This window comes from Strix uralensis, chromosome 3 (genome assembly GCF_047716275.1).
Source record: "Strix uralensis isolate ZFMK-TIS-50842 chromosome 3, bStrUra1, whole genome shotgun sequence".
NCBI classification, from domain to species: Eukaryota; Metazoa; Chordata; class Aves; order Strigiformes; family Strigidae; genus Strix; species Strix uralensis.
In genome coordinates, this window is record NC_133974.1 from 91,809,936 (window position 1) to 91,833,685 (window position 23,750).

General features: G+C 35.4%; 1 protein-coding gene across 3 annotated transcripts in view; it reads left to right on the top strand.

Moving 5' to 3' along the window:
• The window catches only part of CRIM1 (cysteine rich transmembrane BMP regulator 1), a 199,757-nt gene that overhangs the window by 153,832 nt on the left and 22,175 nt on the right, over nucleotides 1–23,750 (top strand). For all 3 annotated transcript variants that reach the window (XM_074863314.1, XM_074863315.1, XM_074863316.1), the window contains 3 exons: nucleotides 2,443–2,571; nucleotides 14,477–14,633; nucleotides 22,051–22,172. In XM_074863314.1, coding sequence (XP_074719415.1) covers nucleotides 2,443–2,571; nucleotides 14,477–14,633; nucleotides 22,051–22,172 — 408 coding nt within the window. The remainder of the gene's footprint in view (nucleotides 1–2,442; nucleotides 2,572–14,476; nucleotides 14,634–22,050; nucleotides 22,173–23,750) is intronic.

A 23,750-nucleotide genomic window follows, 5' to 3' on the forward strand; every position in this document is an offset into this window, starting at 1 on the left:
TGAGTATAAGCATTATTGTGGCTTTTTTGTCATTTGAAGTGTAGGGTTCGGGCTGTCCATTAACCTGAATGTACCTTCAGGGTAACTCTTGTATTCTGGTCTTTTGCCTGTTTATGATATTTTGGTTAGAGAATGGTAAGGTAGGAAAGGAAGTTTTTAGAATAGGCAGTAGATGTTAAAAAACAGTTTATTTGCAAAGCTAGTTTATATACTTTGAGTCATAAACAGACAGGATTAATTAATGGAGTTTCTGGAATATATCATATTATTGATATATACCAATATGTTCTTGATTCCTAAACTAATGGTTTGTTGAAGTTGCAGACATTAATTATTAGATGTGAATATGATTTAATCAGATAGTTTACTGAATGAACTTGAAAACAAATACAAAGAGTTTACTGAGATTAAAAGAATTCTAGTTTGAGAATCCATGGTTTCTAAAATACATGGCTCATGATGGTTACTCTTCCATACTACATGTGCAGAACCAGAGCTGTGAAATGAAAAATTCACAGAAATTTATAAAATTTCTCCTTTGACCTCCAACCTGGTAATCTATATTAAACTCTTAGAAAAAAAATCTGGAAAAGTTTTAATTTAAATTAGAAGAGATTTGAGGGGTCTACAGAGACACAGGTGCCATTATACAAATTTCCAGCTTGTATTTGACCACCAACAGCTTTGTTTTATATACATATAAAGTGTATGTAGCTACATTTCCTACAAAAATTACATGAGCAACAGAATTTGAATATTACTTTGAAACTTTCAGCAAAGTGAGGAATCTGAACCTCTGAGATGATTTTGAAGTCGTCTGACTTCACTGTAGTGTCTTTCATGCAGCTTTTCCCTCCAAACTCTGTACTTAGCTGACCTAATTTAAAAAGGATTAAAAATGTTCATCCACTGTATAAACTGTTGTGAAGGCAAGAGTAGGGCTGGGGAGAAGCTATGAATGCTGAAAATTGTGAAAGACAGTGAAAGCAGAAGAGCTCATTCTCATAATAGGATAATTTTCACTTGACTGGAAGGCATGGATGCAAAAGCTGCCTGCTGGACGTGGAGCCAGTAGGCACAGAAATTTGTATTTTGGTTAACAGTGTATACTTCTAACAAGTTAATCAATGTTGAGTAGTGTTTTGCCCTCAGTCTGAGAGTAAAAACTAGCTGCCTTTAGGGATGGCAAAATCTGCCTTTCGATGTACTCAATTTGAGGAGGAGAGATGGCAAGATGTGGTCACCTCCAGTCCATGAAAATGTGTATACTGTCTAAAACATATTATGACTTATTGCCCTGATGGTTAATATACCCTTTTTTCCATGTTTCCACAATTTATCTATACATGTATTGATTTTTTTAAAAAAATTTAATTTCCTTTAAGTCTTCATTTCTTGAAATGGAGGAACAGGATAAACTCAAACAATTGAAACCATGAAACAAAAGCTCACAGTTCAAGTCATGCGATTTGTGTTTCCTGATTGCTTTGTATAATGTTAATAATGCTCATAACTATAAATTCATTGGTTCTCAAGTACTGGAGTTCTATGAAGAACACAAGATAGACTAGTCTCATAGAGCAAAAAGTCATTCAGGAAAAGATACTTGTTTCATTCCTTCTGTACCTGTTTTCTGGTGGTAGTGTGGAGATTCCTTGTTATTTTCATAAGTCTTTGGATATCATTTTATTCTAAAAACGTTGTATACTAAAACACATTAATATTTCTGGCTACTATATTTAAAAAAACAAATTTCATACTCCAACATATTTAAATGGTGTCCAAAGGTAAGTATTGTACTGTTAATAAATACCTAATAATTGGCAATAATATCCTCAACTTCAAAAAGTATAATCTGGTACTGCGAAGTATACTGTAAAAAGTGATGTTTTCAATGAATAGACATGTTAAAAGGTTTCCAGAGATCTTTCACACACAGTGTATCTTTTGGTATTCAGAGTCTCTTCTGCTTTAAGTTTCAGTCGAAGTGAACTTATTCATACAGAGAAAGATTTGATCTGCTGAGTCACGTGGTTGGATTTGCAGCTTGGTATTATCAATCAACTGAGCTTTGGAGGAAGCTCTGTTCGGTTTCTAAAGTAAAAAAAATCTGCACAAAGTTTTGATGAAATAGTTTTGGAGAAAGGTGGGGAAAATAAGTATTTTACATTCAGTTTTAAACTGCATATGCAGTAAAGCTGATTTCATAGTGAACAAAGAAATGTATTTTTTTTCCTGTTTCAATATTTCAAAAATTGTATGCAGCTTTATACTGTTTGTGATGAGTGTATATTATTTCAAAACAAAGTCTGGTTCTTGAATTGTTTCAAAATTAGCAAGAATATTCATTAATCAGAAGCAAAGTTAATTAAAAATTATTCTCTTCTTTATAATTAAAATACTTAAGTAATCTCAAATTTATTTATTTTTTCTTACCGTCAGAACCAACATATATCACAATTGGTCCACCCACCTGTGAGATTTTGGTGAACTGCACTTTGACTGAAAAAGACTGTATCTATAGCTTCAAACTGGACCAAAATGGTTGCCGCATTTGTCAGTGCAAAACTAGTGAGTATGCAGAAATACAGTTGCTTCTACCTTTTATATCAAGCTATATATGTGAAAATGCTAGAATGATGTTTTCTCCATTCATAATGTTGATTATATGTTGTGTTAGTATGTGTGTGCTTTATAGCTGATCATCTTTAAAGGAGAGGCTCCTGATTTCTGACATTGCTTGTTTGCTTGCCTAAAATGTGTTTGGATGAAAACATAAAATGGCTGACTTAACAGCAAGGTAGAAAAAGTAGTAATTTGGGACTTAATAGAGAAGTCTAATAAGACTTCCACATTTCATTTTCCTCTGTGTGTGTAAAGAGTTTAAGAGCATCTAGGTTTATGCACCTCAAAAACACCTGTTGCTGGACAGCCTATTTTCAGCTTAGCTTTTTTTCCCTCAAAACTTAGGCTTTGAGGATAAATGTTTGAAAATTATATGCCAGGGGGGTGTTCGTATATATCCATATATAATTTTATTTCTATAACATATTCTTATATTTATATATATATAACAAATACTTTAGTTAGGATTTATGCAAGTTTTAACATCTGTTTCTTCCCTAGGGAAAATCATTGTGCCTTGTGAGAACTTTGTGTGTATCAGCAAAGCAACAAAAATGTATTTTCTGTATTTCTTAAGAATTCGATGTTTACAGATGAAATATAAAGCGTTGCCCAGCAAAGGGCACTTGTGGAGGTCTACTCTTCGCTGCAGGATGCATCACTCTGGCTGCCAGTCCAGCCTAGGAGTGGGTTTAAACTCTCTTTGCAATTTTATTGTAGTTCTGCAGCTTCCTTTTGTAGTCTCTGAGGCTTTCACAACTAAAGTATAACTCCATTCCTCTTCCTTTAATTTCAGTGTACTTGTTATCAGCCACTTTCTAAACCAATATGACTATTTTAGGGGTCCCCAGTAGAAATGATCAAAATAAAACTCTCAATTCATACAAACTAAAGAACTTTAGGATTGGATTGGTGTTTTGCTTAAGGAGCAAGTAAAGGGTTTGTCCGGGCTTTTTTAACTTTTTTTTTCTGGGGAAATGTGCATTTTTTATTTCCGTAAGGTAAAGGACAGGATATCTTAATAACAAGTAAATTAATGGCAAGCAATGTCATTGGGGTAATACAGAAATAATACCTTTGATTACAAGTTGTATTTGTGACAAGGGCGACTTTCCATATTGCATCCAAGCTATCACATACATGCCTTACTTAGTTCTTCCTAGGGAAAAATTAAAAATGTTAAGTTCTGCTTTTAACATTGTAATTTGATTTTTCTTCTTTTTTTATTGTTGTTAAATTGATTGGGGAGTTTGACACAAACAAGAAGATGGACATACTCAGCAAATTTCATCATCTATTCCTGTGCGTGCAGTCCTTCCGTCCAGTTTGGTGCACAGGAGACCCATCACTCCAAAGGATCAGTTCTTTTGTCCTAGATTACCAGATTGCATGCGTACACATACCACATCCCAGGAAGTCTCTGTTCTCGCTTGGAGTGTTTCTGATTAAATAGTGCTTAAGAACCTATTCAAGGGACTTTTTCTCTTGTCAGATCTGCTTGAAATTATTTTCATTTTGCAGTAGCAAACTGTCTGGAACAAGCTTAATAGTATCATTTGTCTGTAATCTTTTTTTTCAGTTAAATAACTTGAATTGTAGATTACTTAAAAATCTCAGTCATTCAGAGAGGGGAAACCTTTATTTTCTAAAGAAGTGAAGAAAAATAACACCTTGGAAGTCTTCATCACTTGGTGGTTATCAGTCAAAATGACAGAAATAGAATTTTTCCATCAAGTAATGTCTCTTGCTTGCAAGGCTCTGGACAAATGATTGTGTGAGCACTGAGAAGAAAAGAGTTTTACGTCAAATATGCTGAAAATGTACTGCACTAGTTCTCTGCATTTTGAGATCCTATGGAGTTCCATGTCCAAACCAGTTTAGTTGCATCTCGGCTCCCTAAGAACCTGATAGTGTGTATTATCTTCAGCTCATGTAGACTTGTGTGGCCTTTTGGGAACATCACTATCTTTTTATACTGCACCCACTTGTCTCTTGCTGGTCTAAGCTGCTCAACTGAGTCAGATTTAAAGTGCCTGAGGAAAGGAGGCCCACATGCCTCCCATTACCATTTGAAGTCATCATATCCTAAATCTACTAATCTCTTTCCAATAAAGTTTCCTTTTTTGCTAATTTCTCTTTAGATATCTCTGCTAAAGATTCATTAAACTTCAATCGATTTCAGCCAAATTAAAAGCAAAATGGCAAAGTGAAAGAACATAGAGTAAAGCTGTACATTGTTCCTCATTATTACCTTCATTTACATTCCTGTAGCCAGAAATCAGTACAACAGGTTTATTTAAAATAATTATCTAAATATGATATCATGAAACTTGTTTGGTGCTTTATTAATTTAGTTTCAAGTTTATCCAGCTTGACTCAAGCCAACTACAGAATGAGAAGGAAGGAAGAAGCAAATGATAGTATTTCTAGAATATGATTTTAATAGAAGTAGTTTACTTTGTCCTTTATCCTTCTTACTGTTTTTGCAGTGAACACAAAAACATGCTGTAACACCCAGTGAAAACATACATGCTATAAAGTAAAATAAAATTTAAAAAAAAAAAAAAAAAGAGATGGACCACAGTTGTAAGAGAAGGGAGGAAAAAAGCTACCACCGAGGAAAGAGTGAGCACAGAAAGATATGGGGGAAAGTTCCAGTGAGTAGAGATGGAACCACAAATGATGAGGGATGATAATACTGACTGGGAGCGTATAGAATCTAAAGCAGCACTACATGAGGATAAAAGGAAAAAAATATAATCCAGGATATAGGAAGAACCACTACAAAATACCAAGAATAAAACTACAACAGTAGGAAAACATGAAATGCATTACCAAAAAAAAAAAAAACCTAAGATAATATAAGATGATCCAAGAACAAGAAAAAAAAAGCGAAAAATTGTTATTTGTAGGGTGCAGCAATTGCTATTGTGTTTGGACCATCTAGGCCTTTACTTTCACAGGGAGAACTGGAGTGGATTAAACTCTTTAGGAGGAGGAGTACATTAGGGGAATGAAACAAGACCAGTGGTCCGCTCTTTGTGAGGCAGGACTCCTCTTGCTCCAAAGAAGACTAAGGGCACATTGAAAATGCCTGCTGGTTGCAGTAGCATAGGATTTAAAATCTGATAGTTGGTGCTGGACACTAAATCATTCTTCATTGAGAGTCTGCAGTGGGGGCCAGTATTTTACCTGACCTTTTCTACTCCCTGTATTATATTCATGAAAAAGAAAAAGCCTTTAAAATCTCTCCTGCAGCTTAGACATTTTACCCCAAATGAACTAAATGTGAAGTACTATTCAGGGTATAATTACAAGCATGTATGGCTTTAGTATTTTTTTTAACCTTTCAAATCGTACTAAAATTGAATGAAATTAGAGCACTGCTGTCAATTTTAAAAATTGTTTGCTTCATTTAGAAGGCTTACCTTTGCAGTTACACGATGCAACTGTTATGCAATTTCATTAATTCCAGACTGCTTATGGAGAGACACAGTTGTAGAAGGCTGCGATGAGTCATTTTCCCTGCACGTCACAGTGCATCATCATCCACTTAGTGTCGTGGTCTCTTTTGTCTGTCAAAGCAAACCATGAAATCACCATTCAAAAATTAGAAATCTTGATAGATGTTTGCACAGTTCTCTAGACATTAAAAAAAAAAAAAAATCCCTTTCCCCCAAACACATTCTGTGTAGATACAGGAATATTTTTGGAAGAGTATTGATACCTTATCCTTAAATGAGAAGAAAATGTATTCTACCATGGTGTTAAAAAGGAGGTACTATCATTCACTCTATACTACTAGCAGACATCTGCAGCATGGACTTCAGTATTCTGGTGAGTCACACCATCTCCCTTTATAGCTGATGAAGCAGAGTGGAATTCCCTTGTGGAATCTGGGTTTGGCAGTGTTGTGTAGACATTCAAAGGCAGGATTGGAAGGTTTGAGAAAAGTTAGGTAGGTATATCACGGCCTGTCTATAAATAGCAGTGGTTAAGGCTCTGAAAAAGTGTATGGAGTGATGATGGGAAAAAACTTCAGAAAAACTTTGCAGGGATTCCAATGGGAGAATACATCTCAACTCTTCTGTGTGTCAGTCATTCAGTAATTACAGTTTGGAGTGGGTTTTCCTAACCTTTCACTCTCCCTAGCCAAAATTTGAATATTTCATTCCTTTATTCCTGTATATAATGCATACTCAGAGATGTGTTCTGAACACTTTGGAACTCCCTCAGTGTTAATTTTGTCCGTTTGAATAAACATATTTTATGGTTTATTTTGATATCAAACTAAAGTGGGACAAATAATCACGCACACTAATCATGCAAAATGTACACTTCAGCCAACGCAAAATTCCTGGAAGTAGTAAACTTTTCAGAAAAAAAATTCCATGGGAAAAAAAAATTATAAAAACAAAGAGAGTCCAGATAGTCTCCCTTAGTGCAAAGAGAGCACATCTTGGATTTTTGAATCATTTGTAGACCTGGCAGAAAAAGGATGATTTATTATCCTTATGCAGTGATGTGAAAGGGAATATCTATTATCTTAGACCTCAGTTAGCAAAATACAGCCATGCAAAATTGGGAATGAAGCATGTTTCTTAAAAATCTAAGACTTAGATCAGAAAAAACTATGTATTCTAAGTAGCATAAAAATATTAACTCTAAGTACACATGTGGAGGATAGGGCAAGTGCTCCCTGAAGAGGGTGAAATTATGATGAACTACTCATGCCAAATAAATATCATCTGTCTTCTCACTAGAATAAAAGTCTTTGGTGGGGAACTCTGAAGATTACAAAAATATATTGGTTTTAGTAATGCTTACAATATATCTAATGCAGTAGAAGCAGATAAGAACTTCACTTGACTTGTGGGGGAAAAAAAAAAAAGTGCTGCTAGATTTGTGGAAGCTTGATCATTTTCCAACACTTCCACCTTTGAGATATCATTGCTACAAATCCATTTTCATGAAGTCATGTGTTGTATGTGAATCCTCTAGTTGTTTAGAGCAAGTATCCAAGTGGGTAATTTGCCTCAACGGACTCATAAGATTATTTTTTTAAACAGGGTTTTCTAGCATCACAGTGCCCAGTCCCTTCATTTTTATCCAGCTGTTGTGAATCGTGAGTTAATTCTAACAAAAGGAGGGAGGGTTAGTGTGGATCTGTGGAGGCAATATATTCAGAGAATTCCAGTTACTGATAAGTAACCTAGTTTTCTCCTTCATAAATTTGCCTCCCCAGATCCCCACCCCTGAAGATTAACCAGCAGTAGCAATCCACACCGAGAGGACGGCTGAGGAGTGCTTAATTATAAAGGTACTGTGAAACAGTTCTCCTGATATGATCTAGCCTCAGCGTCAAGAAAATAATGATGGTAAAGGTATGTAGCTAGCTTTGTGTAGCCACGCTACAAATTTTCAAAAAATGGACACCAGCCGAAGCCAAGTTGAAATACTGACATGACTGTTGTCACATATCTGTTAACATTCTCTGACAGGTTTTTTTTTAGTCTGTGAATTAGAGGATTGAAAACTAAAAGTATTTCAATAGGCTATGAATCTCTAGAATGCGTTTTCAAAAGTTTTTAGACTTAAGAGAACTCTCAGTCTTTACAGTACAATTGTGTATGTGTCCATACATAAAATAATAAATTGGAGAAAAATAAACATCTCAGTTTAAGAGCTTAGAGGTTTTTATATGCAATATATATGCTAGAAGAGGGAAATTGGGAAGTCCTTTTTTAAATAAGAGCTAGCTGGAATTACAATCAAGCTATTAGAAGTTCAAACAGAAGACCATTTTTAGACCTAAACATGCAGTTCATGGAATTGAATTCTGTTTACTTTTCAGTTTGATTTTTGAGCAATATTTGATAACACTCCAAATATTCATAGGTTCATGTGAGGTGGGATGTGAGCACTCTGAAATCAGGAATAAGTCATGCATCTGGTGGTTTGAATTTAGGCCAAAGAATTGTGATTCCTTTTGAGATACACTGCCTCTGAGATACCATATCTGAGAAGGAGAAATTGTGTTGTAACTGAAATATCTGACTGCTGAGTGAATCCTCATAAATGCAAAGATTCCTAACATTGCATATCCTGGGAAAGAATTTTGTTGTTGTCTTGTTTGCAGCATGGGCTCTGGACTATAGTAGATGACGTTGGTATATCAACGGCTCTTACATGCTGATTTTTGTACATATCTTTCTTTAGCAGCCAGTGACTAGGTCTTACAGTGATCTGACAACATTTTAAAGCAAGAGTTGATGTTAGTGTTGAGAATAAGATACTTAGTGGAAAAGAGTTTTAGAACACACGCAGTTTGTGTGCAGTGTGCTTTGTAGAGCCTCACTGTATCTTGGTAATCAGCTTTTATTAAGACAGGACTTTCTTCATCAGAGAGTGTTCTCCCAACCCCCATATCCCAAACAGATTCCCCTTAAAAAGTATAATGCTCTTCTGAAAATCCAATACTTGTTTTATTATAGTCTGTGTGTATGAAACTTTGCGAGTATGTGAAGAAATGGGCAGAAATAAACCACTATTTTGAAAGGGAGCTTATGGGCAATGGTGACCAGGCTTAAAAACCTTGGTGCTTATATTTGTTTGTTTTTTAATTATTCACAAATGTTTTTTGGAAGACCAATTCATCTTCAACTGTTCTTTCCCCTTCTACTTGTCTTTTTCCAACAGCATCTTATTAAATTGATCTAAATGAATCCAATAATTTGAAATTCCCATATCCAAGTCAGCATATAATGTGTTAAATTGTTTTAAACTACAGAACAAAGTACTTGTTAGAACTACAGTGTTTAGAGGGGTCAAAGTCTATAAGCAATAGCTTTTGCCAGTATAACTGAGGTCTAGTAAAGCCTGTGACTAGAAACGTGGACCTGTTGGTAACTGACTTCGCTGATTTTGCAGTCCTGGTTGCACATGGAAAAGAAACTGCATGGTATTGTCGTGTGAGATGTATTTACCGCTATAAGTATTTGGTGCATGTTTGTCCTCAACTGAATATTCATTCATAGCAGGAGACAATTTTAATAATGTTGTTGGTTGAGGACAGCCTTTCCATGATTATTGTCCTAGCGTTCTGCTGTACTTAATTCAATTGAAATTCTTCTAGAATATTATGTGGTATTTCAGTTAATGTCTGTCCTAACAATAAAAAGCTAAGTATTTGTGGTAAAAATACAGTTATATTAGCCTGAGACATTCAGGAATGCATTCATCTATTTCTAAATTCATATCACGTGAGTATCATTCTGAGATCAACCAATATCCTGCCCTGAACTCTCAGCTTGTAGTGCAAATTCTTGTTTATTCCCTGTGCGTGACACAACCTTATATTTTCAGTATTACATTTCACCCCACTATTATTATTTTATCCCTAAGCCCTCCTATTTCCTTGTGTAGAAGAATTGTTTTCTGTATTGACATTACCTCATCGACATTTCATGTTTCATAAGAAAAATGAACATATTTCTACTACTCATGGAGAACTCTGCTCTCCAGCCAGATATCTCCCTAAGCAGCACAATGAGAGATGTCTTCCCTTTTACTGGTTCCTATTCACCATTTTGTTTCTGTTTTAGTCTTCTACCTCCTATCTAACCATTAGTTTAGTTCCTTATGTGATGTCATTATAACTAATCAGTTAGAGAAATAAACACGGCTTATGCTATGTGATCAGAAGCTTGATCCCATTCTGTCAGTGTTGCAGTGACGTGCAGGTGCGTAATGCAGTTCTCTCAAACTCTGAAAGTTAGTTTTCCCTTCTGCATTAGCTTTTAAAATGTTTCCTATCCTCTCCTTTCAGACTGTCTGATTACCCCTGATAACTGCTTCAAAAGCATATTAGCCCAGTTAGGGCTGGATCTCTTCTCTGCAAATACATTCCATGATTTGGGATTTAGATTCCTGTTCCTGATGAAATTTATCTTAGCGGAGGTGGAAAAAGCCTTCAAAGAAGTAACCTCCTAAGATATTGCCATAATAAATTTCCTCAGTTCATTGCAGATGACTTTCATGGACTAGTTCTCTTTATTAGTATTTGTTACTTGAAATGCAAAATGTTAGCAGAAAATATATTTTTATTTATCCTTTCATAATGAACTTGTGGTTATTTTATTAATGAATTTAAAGCTATAGCTAAGGCTGTAGAAATACTGTCAGGATGACAATTGCATACACTGAATTTGATTCATATTTGAATGTTTAGACTTGCAATCTTTTTCTCTTTTTTTTCTTTATTTCTCTGAGAGCTATACTCTGCTTTTAAAATTGATGGTTCACTCTGTTTTCTGAAAAAAATAGCGGTTTGAAACAGTGGACTAGGGTTTTCAACAGGTCTGTGCAGCAGATATAGCCTGTATATGTGTACCAGATGGTACTTCAGTTTGAGACTGCCTTTAATTGTCACAATTTTAATAATGGTTCAGTAGCAGAAATTTAGATGATTAGATGTGAAGTCAGAAAGTAGACCAGAATTCACTTTCTGATTTTCATGACACTAAACTTCTTCATAGAAAATTTTCAAAAACTATTTAAGATCTATTTCCACAGCTTCTAATGACATACTATCAGAAATTTAAGTATGATAACATGTTAATTTTAGTAACATCCATCTTCTCAGAAGGCATGATTTTTAACATCTTATTAGAAAGACTGTCAGCAGAAGTCTGCAGAGATTATTCCAGTTTCCTCATATAGCGTTGGCATAACACTAGTAAGTTCAGATGTGAACAGTGGTCTGTATTGACTTCAGCAAACTTTCCCTGTACCACTGACATAGCCCGGATTTCGATGATATTTTGTATGCTCTTCAGTGTCCGTTCCTGAGAGGCAGTGGTGGTTAGTCTGTCATCCATCCCAAGGCTCTGAAGAGCTTTTCTTTCCTGGCAACTTACAAAGTGAAAATTCTTCTGAGGATAACTTGCTATATAAAGGATTAAGCAAGGAAGATACTGCCTTGAGACTGGATCTTCTGGTTAGTATGTCAGCTGATAAATTGAGTTTTAAGTATATTTAACATCCTAAGCTACTTGGGATGAGACACTGTCTTCCTGCTTGTTTAGCACTGTCCTAGACACCTTGACCCTTTTAATAAGGTATATTAACTTTACACATAAACTTGTTTTGCATTTTCAAAAAGCAGTTTCACTGACCAAATCAAAGCAGAAGACTGAAAACAGACATATTTGACTGTGGGATTCTGAGGAGTCATTATTTTGCCATCTTCCATAACTTTATAGTCAAACCTTGGTGTTGCACTTTGATAGCTCTCCTTAACACATAATCAGGAGACAAATAAGATAAAGAAAAATGCCAACTAAAAAATGTTCTTGCTGTTTCTATTTTTTTAGATTTTTTTTTTTTATTTGCAGCTCTTCCTTTCACTTTTTAAAGATTCCTATTAATTTCGCCCATGCCTTTACATTTATACCTTCCTGTTCCTTGACTTGTCTTCTGTGAGCCTGATGTTTATGGACAGCCACCTAAACACTTCATCTCTGTGACAAGAGTATGCTTCAGAAAATGCATGGTTTTTATTGATCCAACCTGTGCAATTCTGGGATTATTCACTGATCGGTTCTGATTATCTGCAGGAGATAGCATAATTTACATCATATCAAAGGTCATAACTGAATTTAGTTCTTTTTGGAGATACTCCAGTGTAGGTGTACTTTTCCACACATTTATAAAGTTCAAGTCTAACTTTAAAAATTATTACTACCTTATAAAGTCATGCATAATGAAAAGTTTAGTTAATTTTATTGTTACTATATGCTGTCAGGGAATAATTGTGTAAAGCATCCTAGTGTAAAAACTCATAAATTAAAGACATTCTCTTTATTTTAACTTGCTTCAAGGAAGGTCTTTTTGTGTTACACGTACATCACTCTTTACCAGAGAAGAGTATCAGAGTTTCCTCTGCATTATAATGTTTTTAAGTCAGCATTAGTGGCTATGTATTAAAAAGATCTAGTATTCTTGATAGATCATCCTGAACTCTATCCTTCAAAAACGTGCAAGACTTCATGACGATCTTTGTATATGTGTTTCTCTCTGAATAAAGCAAGAACTGTGATAAGAGTTGCCATTACTGTGCAAAGGTTAGATCTGTCTGAGACTAAATGCTTAAATCTTGCAGCATTGGTACTCTTCTGACAAAGACAACCTCTAGAGGTTGTGAAAGGATCTGGCATTTCTTTTTCTGTATTCCAAATGACAAAAAACTTTCACCCTTTTGGCTTCAGGCACCAAATTTGCTTAAAAGTGGAGAGGTGGGAGCCATGATCCTAATGATCTTCATCTTACTTAAACTGAGAGCTGTTGTTTGGGATAATAAGGCTCTTATATTGCATTGCATTTGTATGCCCAAATTCCACCACAGAAGTAAGCAGTGAATTTGTCAGTTTTCTCCAAGGATTCAGTCTCACTCTGAGGTGCTAAGAAATATACCTTCTTTACCAAATGAGCATTAAGCTGGAAGAATAGATAAGGAAACACTTAACTTAGCTGTATCTGGTTAAATCTATATTTTGCAGTTTTACATGCAGCATTACAAAAACAGAAGAGAAAGCATTTAAGTAAAGCAAAGATTCCTTCTGTAGTCTACCTTCAGTATATTACCATGTTACAGACATGAAGATTATCTTTAAATTTCAGACCCACAGAAGTAGTGTAAGGAACAGAATAAGTCAACGTTCTGATCTCCTCTTTGGAAAAACCCTGTCCCTAAATGTTCATACCCCTAAAGGAAGGTGATCTTCAGAGCTCAGATGAGGAGCACATCTGGAGGAGCGCTCTTCAGCCACCCTCTGTATAACCAGCACTTTGTAGTGGTGTGGATGTTTCAACTGGAGATCAGCCATCCTTTAAATATCACTCTGAAATTCAGCCCTTTGGATATCATCCATCATATTCTTCTGTTGAAGAATCTCGATTATATTTCCTTCTTTTTCTGTTCTGATCTCACTGCCTATTGTAAAAATGGTCTTTTTTTTTTCACTGTGTTTTGCATCTGTAGCATAATAAAAATCATAATGTTCAGTTTTCTCTCACCTCTACAACCAATAAATGAACTTTGCATCCCAGAGTATGGTAAGAGTGGTCTTTCCGGCACATCTTCTTTCAAGAACAAAAAGAAAGTGATCATTCTCAAAATAGTAAATTCCAATGAGAGTGAATGTAATGACCATTAGTTACCTCTGTACTGGAGAAACTGAGATGCCAGCAATCCAGCATCTCCCTTACACCACAAGAGGCTGATAAAACATGGTAGTGGACTTCAAGAGACAGGTCTTTTAGTCTATCATCTCTAAGCTTATATTTTTAAAAAGTGGATCTTAATCACCAAATAGCTGACAACTTTTATTCTTTTTGCTGTTTGCTGTTAATATATCCCAGCCTTTCAGTTCTGTTTAAAATAAATGGAGGAGAAGTAAAGATGCTCTATATTGAACAGAAATCTATTGAACCCATATGATGTGTTCAAAGTATGTGTTATTTTAAATGTTTTGTTAAAGGCCAACAGTGTCGTGGATGTTGGACTCCTTTGGCTGTGCATCTGTTCATAAAATCATGTAACATTAGGGTACCAGGTACTACTCCCCAAGTTCTTGACTGGAACTGAAGACATCCTGTAGTGTCTGTTCATATGGTTTTGGTCATTACTGGAGACTTCTGTTGCATATTTTAAAATTAGGACAGTCCAAAGGTAAGGCTTACCAGTATTTAAAAAGTTATGAAGTAAAAGGGAACAGAAGATTGTCTGCTAAAGATGCGTTTGTCTGGTATAAACTATTTTCACGTGATAACCTGTATGTGTTCTTCACAGGGGAGGAGCTGTGCACTGGCCTCATTTCGGGCTGTTCCTTGGACTGTTCCTTCGGCTTCCAGACTGACATCCACAACTGTGAGATCTGTCAGTGCCGACCACGGCCTAAGAAGTGCAAACCCATTGTATGTGACAAGTACTGTCCCTTTGGATACTTGTACGTATTCTCATTCTAATAGCATATTTAATATAATCCCTGTACATATAGAAAATGTGCAAAATCCAGGCATATACACTTATGTGTACTTTGTGGCAAACCAGGGGAAATGTAAGAAAACAGAAATGTCATTACTTGATGTGAGATTGAAGTATTCTTCAAAATGGATTTTGATCAGTAGATTAAGAAATAGTAACTAAAATATACAGCGTCAGATTACAAAAGCAAAGCAGTGCTTAAATGTTTTTGAAGAATATTTGATGAACAAGATAAAAAAGCTATTTACAAATAATGTCTCTTGCATGTAGCTTTTTTGAAATTCTGTTTGCATGTTCTGCTGTGATACCCTTTCATTTTATAGTCCATTTATTTTATTCAAGTGATTTCTAATGTTTCAAGGTTTTTTTAATGTTGATATGACAGCAGACTAGTTTTAGTGAGAGATTTCTGATAGTCAGTTTACAGGATTCATGAAGAACAGCACCATCTCTTATCTAAGTTTTTGTAAATGTGTGTTCAAAACCTGTATTGTTGCTGGAGTTCTTTCTCTGTAAAAGGAAATATTTGCGGTATTTATTCATTTGTCAAACAAATGAATAGACAAAAGCTGGGCGGATCTTTTGTCACATAGAAATTTCTTAGTTATCAGTCTGGTGGCTTCTGTATATGTTTTACCAGTACATTTTATTTACAGAATTAGGCTTGCCTCTGGTTAAATAGTGGAAGTTTTTGCAGGAAACAGCACTCATGAGTGGTAAGATTGAAACAGGACAAAATCAGGGAAAGACAACAAAGATTAAATAAAACTTCACTTCTGTCCCCAAAATTCAAATTTTAGTAGATGAGAGAGGAAAAGTAAGAATTTTAAATTAAAAGGTTAATAAAATTATCCTCAGACATGTTGACTTTAAGAGGGGCTGAGAGTTATTTTCAGTTTTGTAAGTGAGAGAAAGTAGAGCAGGAGGGAAGTTACAGAAAAGGGATGCAGTTTTGTTGTCCCCAGAAGTTTTGCCCAGTGGATTCAAAGGCAATGATGGCTGAAGATCGGTAGCGGAATGAAAAAAATATGAAAGATTGAGCAGAAAAAATGACTGGTTATATGTCTCAGTTTTTTAGATAGGATAAAGTGCTTACATTAGCTATCAAAGGACTGAAGTCAAGTAAAAGAAGTACAAAGCATGCAGAATTCTTTAGAAAGCATCTGGGGAGAGTGAAGTTTGAGCCATGCCATTGATCAGGCTCAAAATCCAAGGTAACGTCTCTTAAAGGTGGTAGCCAAAGAGCCAAATAGTATCAGGGTGTCTGAAGCTGTTAGAACTCCACAGTGGAAACAGCAGGAAGGGTGGCTGGGATGAGACAACAGCAATAAAGGAATACAACTTACAGAATCACAAAATTGTCTAGGTTGGAAAAGACCTTGAAGATCATCTAGTGCAACCATTAACCCAACATTAACAGTTCCCAACTACACCATGTCCCTCAGCGCTATGTCAACCCAACTGTTAAACACCTCCAGGGATGGGGACTCCACCACCTCCCTGGGCAGCCCATTCCAACACCTAACAACCCGTTCTGTAAAGAAATGCTTCCTAATATCCAGTCTAAACCTTCCCTGGCACAGCTTGAAGCCATTCCCTCTTGTCCTGTCCCTTGTTACTTCGTTAAAGAGGTTCATCCCCAGCTCTCTGCAACCTCCTTTCAGGTAGTTGTAGAGGGCGATGAGGTCTCCCCTCAGCCTCCTCTTCTCCAGACTAAACAACCCCAGTTCCCTCAGCCGCTCCTCGTACGACATGTGCTCCAGACCCTTCACCAGCTTCGTTGCCCTTCTCTGGACACACTTGAGTAATTCAATGTCCTTTTTGTAGTGAGGGGCCCAAAACTGGACACAGTAATTGAGGTGCGGCCTCACCAGTGCGAAGTACACTGTATTCAAGCATTTACTGGAAATTGTCATATAGTCCTCATATGGTGTAACCATTTCTCAAGGGACACTGAAATAATTTGTCCTAACTTAAATTTGATTTTGAACTTTGACAGAGAAGAGAGAAAAATTCTGAATAATAGCCATCAGAATATATTTAATTGCTATTTGGAACAAAGATGGAAGCCATCTTTTTTGTCCACGATACATAATGCATCTTCAGTAGCAAGTACGAGATGTGACTTCAGCAGTGTCCAGATTGTGTATCTGAACATTTCTTTTTATTTCTGTTCTATATTTTGTTTTCAGAACTAATTTCCGTTAACAATGCTCAGTTACTGGTTATTTTTTCAAATTAGTTTATAAACTCAGTGAATTAATCTAACGTCGTATTTAAAGGGCACACTAAGGCTGTTAGATCTTGGCGTTTATACATTTTCCATATTGTAGCTCTTAATTTATTGTCTGTATCAGGGTCAATAACGTAAAGCTAGCAGGATAGAATCTGAGAAGACGTTTTTAACCACATGCTCAAGGAGTGTGTTCATGCATGTGCTTGTATAACAGCAGAGACAGTTGGTATGAACTACAGAATTTTTCAATGCTTACTCCATGTGATTGATTTTGTACAGCTTGGAACAGAGAAAGCTTTTTTAATTTTAGTATTACAAGTGCATAAGTTATTATTTTCAAGGCCATTTCTTTAGCCTATTCAAAAGTTCTAATATGAGAAAACCACCGAATAAGGTCTATTTAATGTCTTTTGTCATTGGCATTTTGGACTTATACAGAAATAGCTTGAATATATTAATGAACCAAGGTCTAAGTGTTTATTTGCATTCCAGCTCACTCTAGTCTTTGATTATTCTGTGGTATCTAAAGCAGTCAGGTTTGTTTCTCCTTTGGTTTCTTTCAGTTTACTACTATTGGTTTTCTTCACTTGCAGTCCCAATGTAGATGTCAGACTGAAATGTTAAAAATGTTTTTCTACTGCTGATAAGGATTGTTCTGAACCATGGTTACCAAAGTCATTTACTGTTAATCTGTTTTGTTTGTGTAAATGTGTTTACTGTTACATTCTTTTAGTTTATTGTACAGTACCTTTCCCAGCAACATGGATTTAGGAAGAAATAGTCCCTTTCACATAATGAGCAGGTTTGTCTGGTTTGGTTATATTGAACTGTAATTTTTGTTTAAAGTGGACGGTATTTTTACAACTTTAAATGGAGCATACTAGAGTCCTTAATAACCTATGGTGAACTGAATAATTTTTTTTACCTAAAAAATTCAGAATCTTTGGGAAAAAGCAAATATTCTTTTAAGATAAGACAGTAAATTTCTATTCCTGGGCCTGTTCTCCCAGTGTGTGTGACTGGCAGTAATGTTCTTGGTTTAAGTCTACCTCATTAGTGACCAGACCATGTATAACTGCTAAAAAGAATAGTATTTTCTTTGGTCCTGTTTTCTTCCTTAGTTTTCAGTAAAGATACACCCCTTACTTCTGCTTACATATATTTTTACTCTGCCACTTCTGATTTTTATTTTCTTTTCTTAAGCAAAGGTTTCTCTCTACTGTTGTCTTCTATGTTACTTTTTAGTATTGTTAGTTTTGCAGTGAAGTTGGCTGTTCCATGTGAACTGTATTAATTAATGAATTAATGAACTTTGATTAATTCAGAAACTTGTTACTTAGTTTGAGAGGTCTGAATTTCATGGTCTCTCTCATGAACTGTGACTTAACTGGTTTTCTAAAGAAAGTTTTAAATGAAGATGAGGAAGATCCTTCTGTATAATGGGAAGATGACCCTCAGATTGCAGTGAATTTGACCTGTGATGTTAAGGGTTATACTCTGACACACCAGTATAAATTATCAAGAATACCTTTTTGAACAACAAAAAAAAATCTGAAATAATGCTATTGGCCTTCTCTTGTTGAACTTTAGGTGAGATGTGCCTGCATTATTTTGAAAGACCTTAAAGGAGAAGTTTCTAAAATGCAAAAGATAAGAACCCAAGAATGGAGCCTAATATACTTTGCACCTTAATAAACTGATTTTCTGTGTTTGAGTGCAATCCTCTTGACCTATAGAGTCCCTTAGTTTGTGTGATCTACGCGTATCATCCTGCTGATACCTGTGCCTAAGCAGTTAAGGTAATAAAGGTTAATAAATTTGTGGGATGTGTCAACAGTAATCTAGCTGACTGTATGGGGACATCTTCTTCATGTGGGCATAACTGAAGCTTGCGTTAATGCTGTCTATCTACCCAGAAACGATTCAGTCTTCTGAATGAATATCAAAGAGGACTGAAGAGAAAAAAGATAGATAAGCCTAGCTTTATATAAAGAAATCAATCAAGTCATTCATTTTTCTGGAATGCTTTCCTGTAATAAAGAACTGATGTCTCAGTTTCTGAGAAGGATAGGAAAAGGCCTGTGAGTATTGTACATGAGCTGCAAGAGAACTTTAAATAGAGAGCTGCTTACTCCTAGGTGCAGGTATTTCTCAGTGTCGATCATGTGTCAAGGATAATCTTACAAGACACAAATTTCAGGCACCTATCTGGGTGAATTTCTAAACTCGTGAAGAAAGCAGCTAATTAAGAAATTGTGTGATACTGTCACATAAGAGTAGGAAAAATTTAGAAAAATATATTTAAAAATTAAAAAATTTATTTCGTAGATTTATTAGGCTTACTTTGTACACCTGAGGAATACTAAAATTACAAAGTAATACACTTCAAAATGGAAACTCAGGTCTTCAGAAACGGAAAGTATCTGGGATTTAGTGAAAAGGAAGAAAAATGATAAACAGGTTAAAATTCAAAAGCATAAATATTGAACCTTGCAATTTGCAACTATTCATTTGAAGTCCTAAACATGATAAAATGACACCTTGATCAGACATTGACTCAAAGAGTATCAGATGTGGACCATTTAATGACTTTCCTAGGCACTCCCCAGTCCAAGGGATACTGTCTGCCCCATCATACCATATCCGATCAGAGGAGTTGTGGGAGGTCAGTGAGAAAATCACACAGGTCAGGACTGCTCCACAGACTAGCACTGAACCATCTTCAAACAGAAAGCATTATAAAAAAGATAATGTTCAGCCTCTTGCAGAATCACACTGTTTGTTGTAAAGAGTAGTAATTTTTAGCCTGCATCTATGACTCATTTAATATATTGACCTACAGAGGAAAATTACAGGTTTCTGTATGTGTTTTCTGTACTTAGAAAACACACCCTTTCTCTTTAACTAAATGTGCATAAAACAGTTTTATTAGAAAATCTGTGAACTATATAGCAAAAGCATTTTATGAATTACAGCAAATATTAATGGGCATAGTATGGTAGCTGGGAGTAAGATGAAGATGTTTTTAAAACAAGTTGATTTCAAGCTGATGCTAGTGTTTTAGGAAGCCTGTCCTAAGGTCTCCAAAGGGGATAATCTTTCCCTTGCATTTTTGTACACCTGAAAAAACTTGAGCTTTAAAACTTTTTGAGCTAATTGGAAAATAATCTTCAATATAAATTCTGGTTTTAAATGTAGAATGTAATTTAATTATGCACAATGTTTGGCTGGTATTTTTAAATAATGAGTGTTTAATAAGTCTTAAGATGATTGTAATTTTTTGCAAAAAAACAAAAACGTTGAAATGAGCACTCTAATCTTGTCACTGTCTACAAAATATATGAATAATTGCACTGAATGAAATTAATAACATTTAAAGATAACCATGTATGTAACAGTTTGTAGTATAAAAGTCTAAATTTGTAGTAAAGACTACTTTAAGATCATTTCACTTCAAGTCTTGCTTTGTTGCTAAAATTATTTAGATTTGCAGTTGTATAGTACATTTGTTCAGTTCTTCACTGCTACTGTACCAATTTCTTTTCTAAAATAGCAAGCCTTATGTTACTTCCAAGCCTGTTATGACTATCAAAAGCATGGGATGTAATGGAGGACAAATCTCTACTTTAATTAAAAACTTTTGTTACAAATAGGAGACTAAAGAAGCAAGTATTAGAAGAAAAATGTATTGAAAAGTGAAAAGTTAAGGAGTAATCATCATATTTGTGATTTTTTGTTTGTTTGTTTGTTTAAAGATTGTCAAAGGTTAGTATTTGGAAAATCTTGAGCTTGTGCATCCTTAAAGAAACCAAAACCTTTTCACAATTGTCTGAAAAAAACTGCTGAATAGAGTTCACTGTTTGAAAGCTCTACATGTTAATGGAAAGAAGCATTTCTTTTAATTTTAAAAGGGCTGTGGTTATGGAGATTAAGGAGGAAAAAATGGATAGGACAGAGAGTCTTCCATTCTCCATCCTACTGTGTCACGATTTGTTTTCCTCAGCCTTTTAACTAAAAATTAAATAAAGTTTTCTAGAGCTTGAAGTCAGGCTTTGTAGAGATTTACATAATTTACTTCTTCTCTATCAATGTAGATGTGCTTCTTTAACTTCCCATGTCTTGTCTTTGTTTTGGGGAGAATTGGTGTGCATTTAATGGTGCAGTGTTAAATGAGGGATCTTTCAGTTTCCCAATAAATGTTTTTTCCCAATTTTAGTGAGTTACCTCATTAGACCGATATGAAATGAGCAGACTCATGAAAATAATTTTTTGGGTTTTGTCCCCTCTTTGTCTTGAACTTCATTACAATTTTTTTTTCCCTGTACCTTTGGAAGGCACAGAAGATTATCTGTATATGACGGGAAATAGTACACTTGTGCCTGAAGTTTGAATGGTATTATCTCTCTTTCTGAAAAAAGACAAGCAAATATTCAGATTAGGATTCTCAGAAGCAGTATGTTTATGGTGCTGTGAAAAGATGCTCTCAGGTGGTGCTCTAGACTCCTGCCTAGCTTCACCTGGAAGCTTTGGAAGCATTTGTATTCTTGATTCTCTGTACTCTGCTGAAAAGTGCTCTGGGTTTCTCTGTTTCAAAATACGTTACTGTGTGTCTGCTATTTTTTATACTGGATTATTGGCGTTCCACATGCTAGTTTTCAAGTAAGCTTTGTGTCTGCTTATTTAACGGGTTTGGAAATCTCTCTGTAGTTTTAATATGCAAGAGAGGAAATCTGCTGTATTTTACCTGTTGTTGGAGGAAAGCAGTTAACGGTGTGATAAAAATATAGTAATTATAACAGATTCCTGCCTAATCCTCTAACTTCTTCACAGTTTTAGAAGTTATTCTTTCTATTTTTCACTTGAAAAAAGAACTGATCATCAATAGCAGTCACAAGCACATTAAGTCTGTATTACCTGCTATGGCTTGAAAGTACCAAATGCAGAGAGTTACCTGGAGGGACCACATGCCAAGGATGGAGACCTGTACACCACATAGACCTGCTGAACCTAAGGGAGACAGTTAACGATCATTTTCTTTACTTGATCAGTCACTTCTTTAGGCGATGCTTTTGCTTTAAAGGTCACGACATGTAGATATTTAAAGTGACCAGCTGACCTTTTACAAATTATTTTGGTTATCTAGGAAGAACAAGCATGGATGTGAAATCTGTCGGTGTAAGAAATGCCCGGAACTGCCTTGTGGTAAAATCTGTCCGATGGGCTTCCAGCAGAACAATCATGGCTGTGTTATCTGCAAGTGCAGAGGTACGTGCGAGTGCATTATCACCTCTAATTACAACGTGTTTTCAAAGTAGTTGGAAGCTAGAGCAAAAGAAGAGGGAAGAAGCACAGCGCAGGAACAGCACAGAAGCTGTAAGAATTTAAATACTGTGACTGGTGGGGGAGTCAGTTCAACTTTGCTCAAAGGAGTGTTTTGTTTTGCAGGTGTTTGTTATTATCTGTGTTCATCTTGGCTTCAACAGAAAGCTTCAGCTCCACTTTCATCTCCCATTACAAAGTCCCAAAAGTCAGTTCAATATCATTAATAAAAATTAGATCAGGCTCTTAACTAGTAGAAATAAGCTAGTTCAGGAGGGTTTTTTTCAGTAGCAGTGTTTATCTTAGCTTCTTCACCATCATCTTTTCTGTACAAAGTCAAGTTTTGAATTTGATAGATGCCCTGTACACCACCTAAAATTAGAGTGCTGTTTCTTGGACACGTCAGGTAGTCTTGAGGAACAATGAGTAGAGAGAGTTCTTACCCAGGAGGAAGGACTGGGTATTCTTAAGCTAAGATTTCACACATGCCATATCCCAAACTTGTAACACCAAGTTTGAGGTGATGATTGAGGTAAGATGTTCATTAGTTGTCTGCTTTAGTTTTGTGCTGCTTTTAACATGTCTCTTTTTTAAGATATTTTCAGTTAGTGTTTTGTATTAGTCTGGGTATCAGACTTCCTTCGTTGCTCATCTCCATGTGTTGCATTTAATAACTTCTTGTTTGTGCTCAGGCTCTCTCTGACTGCTCTTTCATGCTTATTTTCTTTCATTCTTACTTGTGTGTTTTGATTTCTAGCTATAGGCAAGTAAGTTTGAGTATTTGAGTATACACATTGCATTATGTAATGACTCCATTCTTACATTTTTAGCAGCTATTTCCTTTTCATTTAAAAAAAATTATAAAATATAGTAAGAGTAAGACAAGCTATGCCAACATGGGACTGGAAAAAAGAGAGTTTCTGAAGTCACTCTCCTGCAGTTGAAGGCAAACATGGAATCATATAAATCAGAAGGATCTGGCATTATATTTTCTACACATGACATCATACACTGCAGACAATTATAATAACTTTAAGACTTCTAGCAAAAAAAAATTGAAATGTTATAAATGTACCTTGCAGATATGAGAAGTAGAGAGGTTTCACTGACGTAAGCTGCAATATGACTTTTTACTGCACATAAAAATTTTTCAAATTAAATAAAAAAGGGTGACTGCTGAAAGGAGTCCAGTCAAGAAGATTCTCGTCATTTATGTTGTCATTTGTCTCCATGTTCTCAGTTAACACAATTCTCAATTGGTTACTAATTGTGTATGCACACTTCTAAGCCCTTTCCTTAACAAGGATGGATTTTAAAACATGCACAAATATTTAGCAAAAATAACTTGATCCCTCTTTAAGTAGTCTTTATTGTTACCATGATCATAAAGATGCGAAGCCATGAGCATATTGCTTCAACATAACTTCATTAGCAACTTGTCCAAGAATAATTAGAGCAATCACCAGTATGTTCTGGGGGAGCTGTGAGTCCTTGTTAAAATTTTGACCCAAAAATCCCTAAGAG